The 13837-nt window shown below is 36.9% G+C and overlaps 1 protein-coding gene across 1 annotated transcript in view; it reads right to left on the minus strand.

The window, feature by feature from the left end:
- Positions 1 to 627: 627 nt before the first annotated feature.
- The window catches only part of LOC116506339 (hippocampus abundant transcript-like protein 1), a 32685-nt gene continuing 19475 nt past the window's right edge, over positions 628 to 13837 (minus strand). Inside the window, 7 exon segments of the mRNA XM_032214031.1 lie at positions 628 to 2232; positions 2984 to 3135; positions 5331 to 5425; positions 7077 to 7136; positions 7138 to 7181; positions 9234 to 9305; positions 10977 to 11090. Of these exon segments, the coding sequence (XP_032069922.1) occupies positions 2029 to 2232; positions 2984 to 3135; positions 5331 to 5425; positions 7077 to 7136; positions 7138 to 7181; positions 9234 to 9305; positions 10977 to 11090 (741 nt within the window). The 3' untranslated portion in view covers positions 628 to 2028.

Consider the following 13837-nt stretch of genomic DNA (forward strand, 5'->3'; position numbering starts at 1 on the left):
CTTTTACAATGGTTGAAGCATATTTTGGTCACGTAATCACAATTCACGAACTCCTCAGCCAGCTTCTGACAAAGTCGAGAAGCCGGATTCGCTTAAGGATCACATGAATCACTTAACAACTATGTAATCTGCTTAACAACTGTGATTGGCTTAATGACTGCAAATAAATGGATCGGGTTATGTGACTACTAGCTTAACTACATCACTTAGCAACCAAAATTCAAGTTCCAATTGAGGTCATTAAGTCGAGGACTATCTGTACTAGATCAACAGATTTCTCAAATTGGTAAATTACATTATTATTGCCTTTGCTTTAGTTGTATCACAACCAACAGTTTGTGAAAGTTGAAATTTGGCAATTATGAGATCCTGATACTGTGGTTTTTTTTCAGTCTTTGAGAAGCCCGATGACAGGTTTGAAATCCCTTCAGTTTACTTTGAATTATTTCTATTGATAAAGATGCTTTTAATAAAGCATCCCATGTAGCATAAATAAGAATTTGTTGGAGAAAAATGCTTGACATTGGGCTGATATGTAGTATCTAGTTAGCAAAAACCCTAAATTATATAAATAATTCATTTATACTTTTAACGGGAGACAAAAGATACCAAAATCATATTACAACCTTGAATAATATAGTTCGCAAATTTATTATGCATTAGGAAGCTTATTAACTTAAAAACAAACTGCATAGTACAAAAGGTTTGATATCTTTGCTTAAGGCGGACCAAGTTTCAAAATATATATATATATATATTTAAATTTTGTTCCGTCATTACACAATCCTTTATAAAAGCTGTATATCTGTCAGTGCCCCCTCATTACATTTATAAATACAAGATTTACACAGTACCCCATCAGGAAAAAAAGTAGAACTTCTTATAAATATCTACATATTCATACATATAAAACATTCATAAGAGTACTGTTAGATTTTTGTGTAATGTTCCATTTTTACTGCCACAAAATACACAGAAATCTGTGCAATTTCAAAAATGCTTCTAAAAATTGTAACATGGTACTTTGTAGAAACTAAATCATCTTTTAAAGTCTTTTTAGATAGACATTTCACAATTATAATTCTATGAGATTCTTCAGAGACTGATATGAAGGCTAAATATAGTTGATAACAATGTACACTAAATAGCAGTTAAGGCAGGAGTGAAAGTGGGACAGAAATGTTTCATATGGCAGTTAAAAGACGACAGATGATGCAATAAATACACACGTCAATATAAATTGCCTCAGCACCCATTTAATTAGATCATATGTCAGAACTGGCCACACTGGTGGTGCCAGAAGTGAGCATCACTAATGCTTTCTATCGAAGGAATGATCATCCTTGCCTTGCTCAGGTTTTCAATAGGAGCCCTTTTAATTATCATCTCAGTTAGAGATTTTAAAAACAAGGGTTGAAAATGCACCAATAGTTTATCTTTCAATTGACATTCCCTGCACACTTTTAAATAGTTCGGCAATATTCAATCAATCAGGCAGCATGTTAAGAGAGAGTATAAGACTATATTGATGGAGTGGGATTGTGATAGAAATCTTTGTCAATAATGTTTATTGAAATGAAGTATTCTTTCCAAATCCCCACGAGCTACAAGAGTAGAGAAGCAATGAAGACATTGGGGGGAAAGGGGGGGGGAGGCTAGCAGGGTTATGGTTTACTCACAGTGAATTTGGGTACTCAAGTATTTAACTACATCTGAAGATCATTTTTCCCAAGATACTGCAATTCCACATTCTCAGTTCAGTGTTGGGTTCAACAATAATTGCATGGATACAAAAAGAAAAACTTGCTTTGGACTGTTCTACAGAAAATCCACAGTTAAGTGGTTGCAATCAGCCTTAATTGAATACCAATGGCCACTTACACATGATATCTTAGGTGAGTGAAATGTGCAAAGCTTTTGACAGATCAAAAGTTCACTCCAAAAGAGAACTGCTCTGGATTCAGAGCTCAGTGCATGGATTATGTCTGCCCAAGGGCTGTCTCTGTTTATCTTAGAAGAAAACTCCTTTCATACGCTGCTATCTTGAAGCAGAGGCTCAATATCCTCATCACTGTCCCGATCTGGACTGTTGCTCTGGATACTGTTGATGCTGTTGCTGTGCTTTCTGGTATTGGCGGCTTTACTGTGCTCGGGGATAAATAAGGCAACCAGAAAGGCTAAGAGGACTGCACATGCTCCAAAAAGGAAAGGAGGGCCAGGTATGACTGAACTCTGTAAAAAGAAAATAAGAAAGACTGAGCAACCACAGATTAGTACAATGTGAACAATGAAGCCACTCACATCCGCATCCTTAACTGCCCAGTAAATAGACAGTTGTATGTGTCACTACTGTGCTACCAACATCAGACTTGCATCGATTTTGACAGTTGTTGGCTGTTGTCGAAAGTTAGAAATTTGTCTTCTCCAGAAATCACACTCCTATTTCATCCCATAATGAAATGAGCCAATAGGAAGCCTTTTGGGTTCTTGGTGTTTTGAAAAGAATCAGACAAAAATTGCCTTGTATGCTTCTACATGTGCTGCACCAGGTCTAGGTGAGTGAGAACTGTGAATTGAATTATAATATTTATAATAAATAATTGTTTTGACAAAGAATTGGATTTTAGAAACGGGGATCCTAAAACATAGTATTTTAACTTGTGAACTGTCAAAATTACACAGCTGATATTATAAGGTCATGTTTCAAAAGAAGCATTCTTCAATCCAAGAAACTGACACAGAACAGAGCTGTTAGAAGGCCAAGGAGACGAACGGCTGGCAACAGCTGAACAACATGAGAAAAACAAGGCAAGAGTACAAAAAGGTTATGTTTTAGCTGGAAAACCAACCCATCAAAAGAATCAACTGCTGATTCACTCCATGTTATGTCTTGCACTTTGAAATGAAGAAATATCAGTCATAGGATGCCTCATCAAGAACTATTAAGAGCCACTCTTCCAAGAAAGATTTATAATCATTTTACCTCATCACTTGGATCCTGCTTAGCAGCCTTATCCTGAACTGGTGCCAAATCATTAAGTTCCACATGGAAGAGAAAGAATATGAAGCCATAGAGAGCAGGGCCAAGTCCATTGCACAGACCTCTGATTCCAGTTATTATCCCTTGGACGACACCTGGGAAAGAGCAAGTTCACAATGAAGGACAAATAATTTATGCCGGCCATTCCCACTTTAAAAAGGCAATGAAAGAGGCTCTACAGACTGCATTTCAAATGGATTCTGGGATCTTATACAGCTATCAAGCTGACTTTCTCCTAAGCTGGCCGAATAGTAACTACCGTATTTTTCGGATTAAAGACGCACCTTTTCCCCTCAAAAGAGGCTGAAAATCTGGATTTGTCTTAATACACTTAATACAGCATTTTTGCCTCCCGAAACCCCATCCCCTTCACCAAAACGGCTGTGCATAGCTTTTAGAAGGCTTTCAGAGAGCTCTTGGGGGCTGGGGAGTGCAGAAATGAGCAAAAAATGGGCCCCAGGAGCACTCTGTAAGCCTCTTAAAGGCTAGCCATGCCCTTTTTTTTGACAAAAAACAGGGCTGTTTTGCGAAAAACAGGGTGGTTTTGCTCATTTATTGCCCCCCCCCAGGAGCACTCTACAAGCCTCCTAAGGGCTATTCATGCCCTTTAAAAAAAAGGGGGGGACACCTGTTTTCGTGAAAAACAGGCTGTTTTGGGGAGGTTTGCAGAGTGCAAAATTTATTTATTTTTAATTTGCCTCTTCAAAACCTTGGTGTGTCTTACTCCGAAAAATACGGTACCTTTAAAGAGAGATCGGCTAGATTCAAAAATAATGTTGCAGACTAGTAATTAATTTGAGACATAAAACTGCCCTATGAAAGACAGATTTTCTTGTTAGATACTTTCAAAACAACCCAATTAGATCACTGATCTCAACATATTATTTTATACTGAAATGACTATTCCCATTCAATTGTTTTGAATTCTGTATTTCAGAGAATATACAGTGTTCATATAATCTGACATTTAAACATGCTCACATATTCAGTCACCACTAGATGGCATTAGCATCTACTTTCAAACTTCTAAAAACTCTTCAGAGGATACTTAATTATTAACCCCACCCCCAGTTTAAAAGCTTATTTTAGATTACATTATACACTTGTACAAGAAAGGTATTCTATAAAGTGCCAACAACAGTGTATTCCCATTCTTTTTCATCAAAAATTCTAACACAATAATTATTTCTAACACAATAAAAAACTGATAGGGCCTAGTGAGAGAGAATTAAATCACTGTGGGGATTATGACATTTCTATCATTCCCCATTTTCCACCCATCTTCATTTTTTAAAAAAGTGAACCTAAATCACCATTCTTCCAGAAAGAATAATAATAATCTATGTCACAAGCAAACTTCGCTAAAAATAAATGCAAGCTAATCTCACAATAAACTATTGGAAAAAAATAGGATAGAGATTCTCCCCCAGCAAGGAGGTAAAGAGATGGCGGGCAAAATAATGAAAAGTATCCCTGCCCATCACTTGTTCTTGGATATATAGGCTAGCTGCAATGATACCAAAAGGCTGAACTGCACATCTTGTCTACCATGCAAGCTCTGACCTTTCTTATTTGCAGCTCCATGTTGCATGCAATTAGCTAAAGAAAGAGATTATCATCATCAGATTGTCCTTTTGTCACTTGCGATCCTGAGGACGCCTGGGTTTGTACTGCTAAAGAGTTTGCTTTGGAACTTCTTACCCCACACAAGCTATATCCCCAAAAGAAAATCACCCTCAAAAAATTCTCCAAGCTAAAGAAATATCATTTACGAAGAATCACACTATGTGTAACTTGCCTCTTCTTGCACGCACAAGGGGCAACAAAAAATATACAGACTGTACTCCTTTCAAAAGTTATTGCAAGACTACTAACTGGAAGCCCTCAACTTACATCAGTTCAGTTAGTGACTGTTTGAAGTATGACAATGGCACTGAAAAAAGAGACCTATGACCATTTTTCACCCTTACAATCATTGCAGCATCCCCATGGTCATGTGATCAACATTCAGATACATGACAGTTGCAGTGTCCCGGGGTCACGTGATCACCTTTTGTGACTTGACAAGCAAAGTCAGTTGGGAAGTCAAATTCACAACTGTGTTACTAACTTAACAGCAGCGATGCGCTTAACAACTATGGCAAGAAAGGTCGTAAATTGGGGCAAAACACTTTAACAGCTTAGTAACAGAAATTACTTTTCTAAAGCACAAAAATTAGACATCCCCAGTAATGTTAGAGGGGGAAACAGCTACAAGATCAGTTTTGTAGAAAAATAACCTTGCTTTCACCTTGTTGATCTGAATCTGCGTTTCGTGACACAAGAGCACTGATTGGGAATGTGATACTTGACATACTTGCAACAGCTCCAGCTGCCCATATCATCCTAAGCACAAGAAAACATAATGCTATATAATTTAAAAGGAAGGATCCATTTAGTAGGGTTTTTTAAACATTTTAAAGAATTATCCAGGTAGTTATATATACTGTATATATACATTTTTTTGTTCTCTGATCTTGATACAAACATTTGAAATAGTATTGCCAGGTTCTGCTCAGCAGCTTCAAACATGTAAAAACAACGGTTCACCAGGACAATAATTAAGTTAGTTGGTTTTAGGTAACCAGCAATAAGGGTAAGAGAGATAAAATTATATATTTTAGGTCAAAATATATATTACTTTTTTTCACTTGCTTTAGCACTATATTTTTCTGTATTTAAAAATATGCCATTCATATTGAGAATCTTGGTGTGTTTTTTAATTAAAATTATTTTGCCTATTTGGATATTATTGGTTGCAGATCATAATAATGATTGATTGAAGATGTCTCTACAAATGTTATGTATTTTGTTAGTTGTCTCAGATCTAAAGTCAGGCTTTGTATCACAGCTGCTAAAAATGTGGATACCCATGGAAAGTTTTTCATTCTACCAGCTATAAAACAAAGAGAATTGCACCCAAAATATAAGCTGGTAGAAAATGTTGCTAACCCCCCCCTCCCTGTTAATAAGTCAGATTTATTATTACCATGTTGCATTGCCATAGTATGAGCTGTACTGGCTACCAGCTTGTTTCCAAGAAACTGGTTATTGCCTATAAAGCCCAACATGACTTGAGATATGGGTATCTTTCGAGAGCACCTCTTCCAGGAAGAAATGGCCCTAACTAGTGCAGAGAAAATACCTACTGGAGTATCTATTAGAAGAGGATTCAAAAAGGGACATTATCTGTGAAAGCACCTGCCTTCTATAGAATAACTTCCCTTATTCAATTATTTATTAAGTTCTGACTACTCTGAAAGGCCTTTGGAAGCTAAAACTTTGCTGTCATGTGTGAGATGCATCATAAATACTATGTGATAAAATATTACTTTGAGAGGATATTTATAGTTTTTCTTGTTCTCTGTGTCTCTCTGCCTGTCTGTCTCTCCCTCTCTCTCTTTCTATTTTTTTTCTCTTTCTCCCTCTCTCTCCTCCTCCCCCCTCTCAAAATAAGCCATTATATCTTTCTATTAAAAAGTGCCTGATTTCAAAATTTAGCAAACCAAAATATGGCAGTTGCCTTTATCCCTTGTCACACATTACCAGGCTGCAACTACATTTTTCCTTTAAAATCTATTTTGTCCCCAGCCGCAGTTCAAATTCTACGTTTTGATATAATGTTGTCAATAACTTAGAACTTGGTAAACGACTTAAGATCTTGGCCAATGGTTATTAGCCTTGATGTCAGCGTATCTATCTCTGAAGGCCATCAGCATGGAGACCACTTGTGCACTTGGTTGGCCAAGATGAAGACTGACTCCTAGACTAGAAGGGCAAAGTATCTGATTCAGCAGAGCATCATGTTCTTAAAGCACCTCTTCCTATAACATCCTATCCAATAACCATGGAGTTATTACATCTATGAGTTAGAACTGTACATAAAAATATGGCCCAGGTAGATCTACTGTACCCTCCAAGCCCACAAGTACACAACTGAATTGTTAAAAACAAAATTAGGAAGAGTCAGTTAAAAACACATCTGCACTGCACTTACCAAGGCTGAGAGCCAAAACCATACCAGGCCAGCTGGAACATCTGAAAACCAAGGCCAATGTGTTTTGTTCCCTATAGTCTTCATTAGGATGCTGAGAAAAACAGTCTACAAAAGTCAAAAATATTATACAATTTATTTATAAATCAGTATCTGAATAAACGCAGAGGCAAAAAGAAAATATTTTAAAATTAATTTGTATGGCTGTGCAAAAATCATCTGAAACCGATATCAATTTTTCATTTATTATCTCCTTTTAATGACCTCATAATCCCTTGCGGGGTGAAGTCTGGGCAACTGAATACAGCTGAGTGTTTACTGGCCGGATGCCCTTCCTGTTACCAATGCAGAGTTATATTCAGCAGATATATTCTCATCGTGCCCAGAGAGAGAAATATCTGCCTCTACCTAGGATTGAACTCACAGCCTCCTGATTGTGAGGCAAGAGCTCCATCTGTAGGCCACTGCACCACTCATCAATTTTTCATTTATGTGTGCACAATTTCAGCATCAACATGGGGGGGGGGGGGGCTTTCAAAACTACAACCAAAGCCTTGATATATTTCCAAGGAAAGACCTTGATAAAAGCACTAACAAAAAAAAGTCTTCCAAAAGAATATATGATTCTTTGTTAAGAAAGCTGCTAGGTGAAGTCAAACATTCCTTGCAAACAAGCAAGGTCAACTGTCTACTAGTACAATGTAATGTTGCCCCTGAAAAATGTTGGAAACTGCAACTGCTACAAACGCCATGTGACGAGGAAGCTGATGGGAACCACAAGTGGTCCTTGCTTATCAGTACCATATTTTCAGATTATAAGACGCAATGGAGTATAAGACGCACCAAGATTTTGAAGAGGCTTTTTTTAAAAAAAAATGGTTTTGCACTTTGCAGTCCTCCCAAATCCTCTGCACACCTGTTTTTTGCAAAAACCAGGACATGCGTAGGCTTTGGGAGGCTTTTAGAGTGCTCCTGGGGGTTGGAGAGGACATAAATGAGCAAAAGCCAGCCCATTTTTTCACTCATTTTTGCCCTCCCCAGCTCCAAGGAGCACTTTGCAGGCCTCCCAGACCCTCTGCACGTCCTTTTTTGCGAAAAACAGGATGCATGGAGGCAGGATTTCAGGCCAAAAATGCTGTATTCAGTGTATAAGATGTACCCATATTTGTACCCGCTTTGGGGGGGGTGTCAATGGGGGGGGGAGAATGCATCTTATATTCCAAAAAATACATTTGTAAGTTTGCTCAGTGACAGTCTGAAGTTACAATTTGTGAAAAAGTTGCACCAGTCACAGTGCCCCCCTCTCCCCAATTGACTGTAATTTGGGCATTTGGCAACCAGTGCATGCATTTATGATAGTCGCAGTGTCCGATGGTCACATGATAATATTTACAACTTTCATAGCCAGCTTCTGACAAGCAAAGTCAACGGCGAAGCCGGCAGGAAGTTGCAAGTCATGGTCACAGGACAACACACTTAACAATTGCAGGTGATTCTCTTCCCGCAGCCAGAACTAACATAAGGAGTGTGGTGTTTCACTTTACAACATGTCACTTTAGTGACAGAATTGCTGGTCCCAATTGCAGATTGGTAAATTAGGACTACCCGTACACGTATTCTGTGTGATCCTCTACTAGGTGATAGTTTGTTTCCAAGTTCAGTTTTAAGTGCCTCATTTTCACTTTTAAGCACTGATCAGCTTTATGCTAGAGAACCATTTTCTTCCATAGGCTCTACCAACATGTATCAATCATAACCTAAAATATTTTTTAAAATGTTCACTCTGTGAACGATAATCAGGACAAAGGTTTTCTGTTGAAGAATCTTTGCCAACTGATAAGACTCCAATACTCTGTCAGCATCTGGTAAAATAAACATGCTTTTAACATTCTGATTGTTCTTATTTAATGCAATTTTTGGACTGATATATTAAATATTCATAATTCTGTTAAGCATTTTTGAATTATTCTGTTAGACATTAATTTGATATAAAATATGTACTTTTTGTAATGTTTTTCTTTATTTTATAGTAGTTAGGTCCTACATAGATATTCATTTCCACATACATAATTTGCAAAGTACATTTCATCACTTAATTAATACATTTTAATTATGTGTGTTTGTTGCAATTTTTTAAAATCTTATTAAAATTATGCTTACCTGAGCAACTATAGAAAGAATGCCAATCACAGCTATGAATGTTGCAATGCTTGCATACTCAAATTTTATCACCTGTAAATAAATCAAACAAAATTTGTACTTAAAACTTCACAGCTACTGAAAATCTTTTTCGGAAAAAGGAATGATTATAGTAGCTACAGAAAGTAAATTTACAAACAGAAAACAAACTTGAATAGAACACCAAACCTAAGGTGATTTTTGTGAAGTATATAACTCCTAAAAAAAAAACCTGTAGTAAAGTAGTATCGGTAGTATAGTAGTATAGGTAGGTAGGTAGGTAGGTAGGTAGGTAGGTAGGTAGGTGGGTGGGTAGGTAGGTAATTACTAAGCAGGCTCCCCCAATCTGGATATCTTTCAGATGATTTGGGTTACAATTCCATATAACTAAGGTCAGAGATCACAGAAATTATAGCTCAAAATGTCTGGAAGGCATGAAATTGGGAAGATGTTTTTAAATAATGGCTGTCTTTCTGGAAATCAGGCCTTCATGGTGAAATTAACATCTTGTCTCCAACTAAAAGTTATAGATTGCTATCACATTTATCTGCCTTTGTGCTATTTCTTAATTTTTTATGAACTTTTAAGAGAATTCTGAAAGAATGGCTAGAGAAATATTTTAAGGAAATCTCTGCCATCAATAAGATGTCAAATTTATATAGCAAATAATAATATCGTTTTATTTCTTCATTACAATAACAGGTTTTTGGTTGCTTACTTGCTTTTTCTTAGAAAAATCAGAAATGTGAGAGATCAGATTTGGTATGTGATTTGCAGTCAAATAGTATATACATATATATGGATATTTTTATATATAAAGTTTGGAATCTACCTTTTCAGTCTATGGAAGAAGACTGTCATGATTAGAGTAAGCAATATTATGTTACTTCAGGGAAAATTTTAAATTGAAAAAGTCTGTTGTTTGTAAAATAAGATTACAGGTAATTCTTGACTTATGGCCATTTGCTTAGCAATCATTTGAAGTTATGAAGGTGCTAATAAGTGGACCAGTCCTCACACTTACAACCATTTCAACAATCCCACTGTAACATGATAGTGATCCAAGAGTTTGTCAATCAGCTCATTCATGTTTGCAACAGCATCCCAGTGATCACCATTTGTGATCTTCCTAGCTGACTTCTAATCAATGGACGAAGCTGGGTTGGTTTAACATCTGAGTGATTCAATTAAAGACAACAGCAAAAAAAAAAGTCATCCAATTGGGTGAAGTCATGTGATCATTCACTTAACAATCACATTGTTAAGTGACCAAAGTTCTGGTCTCAATTGTGATTTAAATTGAGGAATATTTACAATGCATTGGGTTAAACGTTAGAGCTCCTTCAGATAAGTTAGAATCACATGCGAGGCCCAAAACATGGGAGTTATTTCTCATTCATATCTCCTATAATTTCACTGAATTTCCAAAGTAGCTTTTTATATGCATTTGGGAGAAAAGAAAAAAATATGTGGGTTGATATTAAGGAAATTGGATTATGGGAACCATTTTAAGGGGTTAAAAAGGATCCTCAAGAGTTTGTAATCTGTTAACATTTCATGAATGGGAAACGTCCTGTGCAAAACAGGTATTTATTTTGTCAGGTGGTTCACAGGCATGCTTTCAATTTCTTCTGTGCCCACAAGTCCAACAAAGCTGAAAACTCCATTTTAAAGCTTTGTTCAAGACAACTAGTTAGACAATGAAAAATGTTGGAAACTACTTACTTGTCTCAAATAAAGGAAAAAACTAGAATATTGGCCAGCTTCAGGGAGGTAAGAAAGAAAAACAGTGATGCAGGTCAACAAGATTGTAGAATCTTTTCCAACTTTTCTCAAAGACTGTCAAAAGATAGAGGAAAAATAAGGTAAGACAAAACAAAAAATGAATTATTTCTATAATTTATTAATTATAGTATTCATGTATTCATTCAATTTGTGTCTAACATTGATGAAAAGACGCTTGGTAACCAACAATAAAACGCCACAGAATAATAAATAAAGCTCAGGAAACTAACAAATTCAGGGACTTATTCCCTCAAGTATGTGTTATGAGGTACATTGCAATTTTAAAAAGAATGCAATTCCACCTTACTTGGGTTCAGTTTTGGACTATTTTGTCTCATCAAGACTCTTACAATCTGTTGATATTATGCCAAAATATTGACAGAATCTACTGTATGGGACAGGGTAAGAATGAATAATTAGATAGCATCAGATGACATCCAAAATTGACTGACTGGAATCCCTTAAAATTTAATGTAAAGTTAAAAGAGTGAACCATCTGGCATTGTACAAAAGTGCAGCCAGTGAACCAATCTCTTTCCCTGCCCTGACTGGAATTGTTCATTAAGAAACAAGAACTTTTATAACACAGCCTCCAGTCTCCAATCCCTCTAAGAAGTACATAAGTCTACAGTATCAAAGTTAACTGAGATATTTAAAAGAACAGTAGAAATGCACCAGGTTTTAAAAGCTATTCACAAAGTGTTCTGATCCTGCGTGTAGACCTGAACTCAAATAACACACTTTGTTTAGAATGTTCTGCAATTGTGCACTGATCATTATCCCTATTTCAAAAATGAGAATTTAGAGACAGAACAATGCTTGCCAAGGACAGATAGACTCAGTGAGCCATCTCTTAAGGAGTAAGCTCCTTCAAAGCTGTTGGCATCAATCCCTCTTACAATGAGATACTGATAAGAGTCCCACGTCCAATTTATCATATTCTTTCCCTAATCTTCCAAAGAAGCCAGGACTGGCAAAGATCCAGTCTAGTACGGAGTAAGGAAGATGACCTTGACAAACATAGATCAAAATCCATTACCAAAGCAACTTGGAGAAAAACAAGGTATACATCACGCATAAGTGGCTCAGAAAGACAACTTAAATCATGTGGGTATAAAAATGGAAGAGGCACAGCATTCTCAGATATTTGTTGTTATAGTCATCTCTCAATTAAAGTAGTCTTAGCCTTTTGGGGCAGTTGTTTCTTGGTTGGTCTACCTGATGTGGTTGGCCAATCCACAGGTAAGAGCCAAGATAACATTTTTTCACTTCATTTGTTCCTGATAATACAACACGTGAATGTTCCAGTCATTACAACAAATTCTGCACACAAATAGTCAAGATTTTGGAGAATACGAAAGGCTTTGTTTGCCAAATGCCACGTAAACAAGTTGCAGCAGCCAAGAAGGAGCTCTAACTAAGTTCTTCCCAAAGGGAGTTTGCCACCTAAACAAGGTTACTGGCTGAGAGTTCTCCAAGATAGTAGAATAGCTGCTTCACTTCTTTTTTAACCCCTACATTGGTTTGAAAATAAGTCTGTATCCTGCTCAGCATCACTTTTTGTCTTCAGTTGGCACCTAAGGTGTTGCTTCTCCAATGTCACCTCCCAGAAGTCATCAGTAAATTTGAGAGATATCTAGAATTGGCCAAGAGAGGCTGTCTGGAATTAATCACACTGTCTGCCTTCATAGGCTTCCATTGCCAATGCTAATCAGGTCACTCAACAAAACTGTTCTCAAGACTATGAGAAAGTACCAATGTTCCTGTCAGAATCCATCTGGAACTGAGGTGCCTAAGGGTAACCATGTTAATCAACCAATTGTGATTAACCATAGGTAGCAATGAATCTAACCTGAAGGAAAATGGCAAAAAGCTAATAGAAAAATACTCCATATCCAGATAACTAATCATCTGCTCCAGAGCAAAAGTCAGAGTCACCATGAGATTGCCTACATCTGCTGAGACTGAGTTTTATTGGGACAAGCCAATATAGGTAGTCCTCAACTTACGAAAATTCATGTAGTGTCCATTTAAAGATACAATGGCACTGAAAAAAGTGACTTGTGACCATTTTTCATAACCTTGCAGCATACCTGTGGTCACATGATCAAAATTCAGATGCTTGGCAACTGACAGCTTCTTTAGTGTCTCAGGTTCATGTGATCACTTTTCCTGAACCTTCTGACAATCGTAGTCAAAGGAGAAGCCATGTTCACTTAACAACCATCTTACTAACATAACAACTGCTGTGATAGACTTAATAACTGTGGCAAGAAAGGTCACAAATTAGGACAAAACTCACTTAACAAATATGTCACAGCAACATATATTTTGGACTCAATTTTGGTCATAAGTCAAGGACTACCTGTAACTGCCATGGAAATTATGAACTCTAAAACTGTACCTAACCCTGCCCCAAAAGGTTTGGAGATTTCAGTCATTCAACACCTACATGGACTCTATATGTACTCTAAAACCAAGACCAGGTTAAGCAAATTGGGAAGGTTCCTGCAAGGGAAGGTAATACACCTGTGGGGATTTCTAACTTGTCTTTGCAGCCTATTTAATACATAGGCATTCATATCCCACTATTTCAAGAGTAAAGTCCTTAGTTACACACCAAGCAAGGCTAGTTTAAAATCCAACACCAACCCTCCGCCCTGACTTGAAACCTTGGACAGGACATCTCTAACAGGGTCATCACTGCATGCTCCTGAAGACAGAATCTAAATGGAGCAACAAATAAAAGTAGTGCTGATGTTGAGAAACTTTTTTTATTGATTCTAACTTCTCACACACTG

Source organism: Thamnophis elegans, chromosome 3 (genome assembly GCF_009769535.1).
Source record: "Thamnophis elegans isolate rThaEle1 chromosome 3, rThaEle1.pri, whole genome shotgun sequence".
NCBI lineage: Eukaryota > Metazoa > Chordata > Lepidosauria > Squamata > Colubridae > Thamnophis > Thamnophis elegans.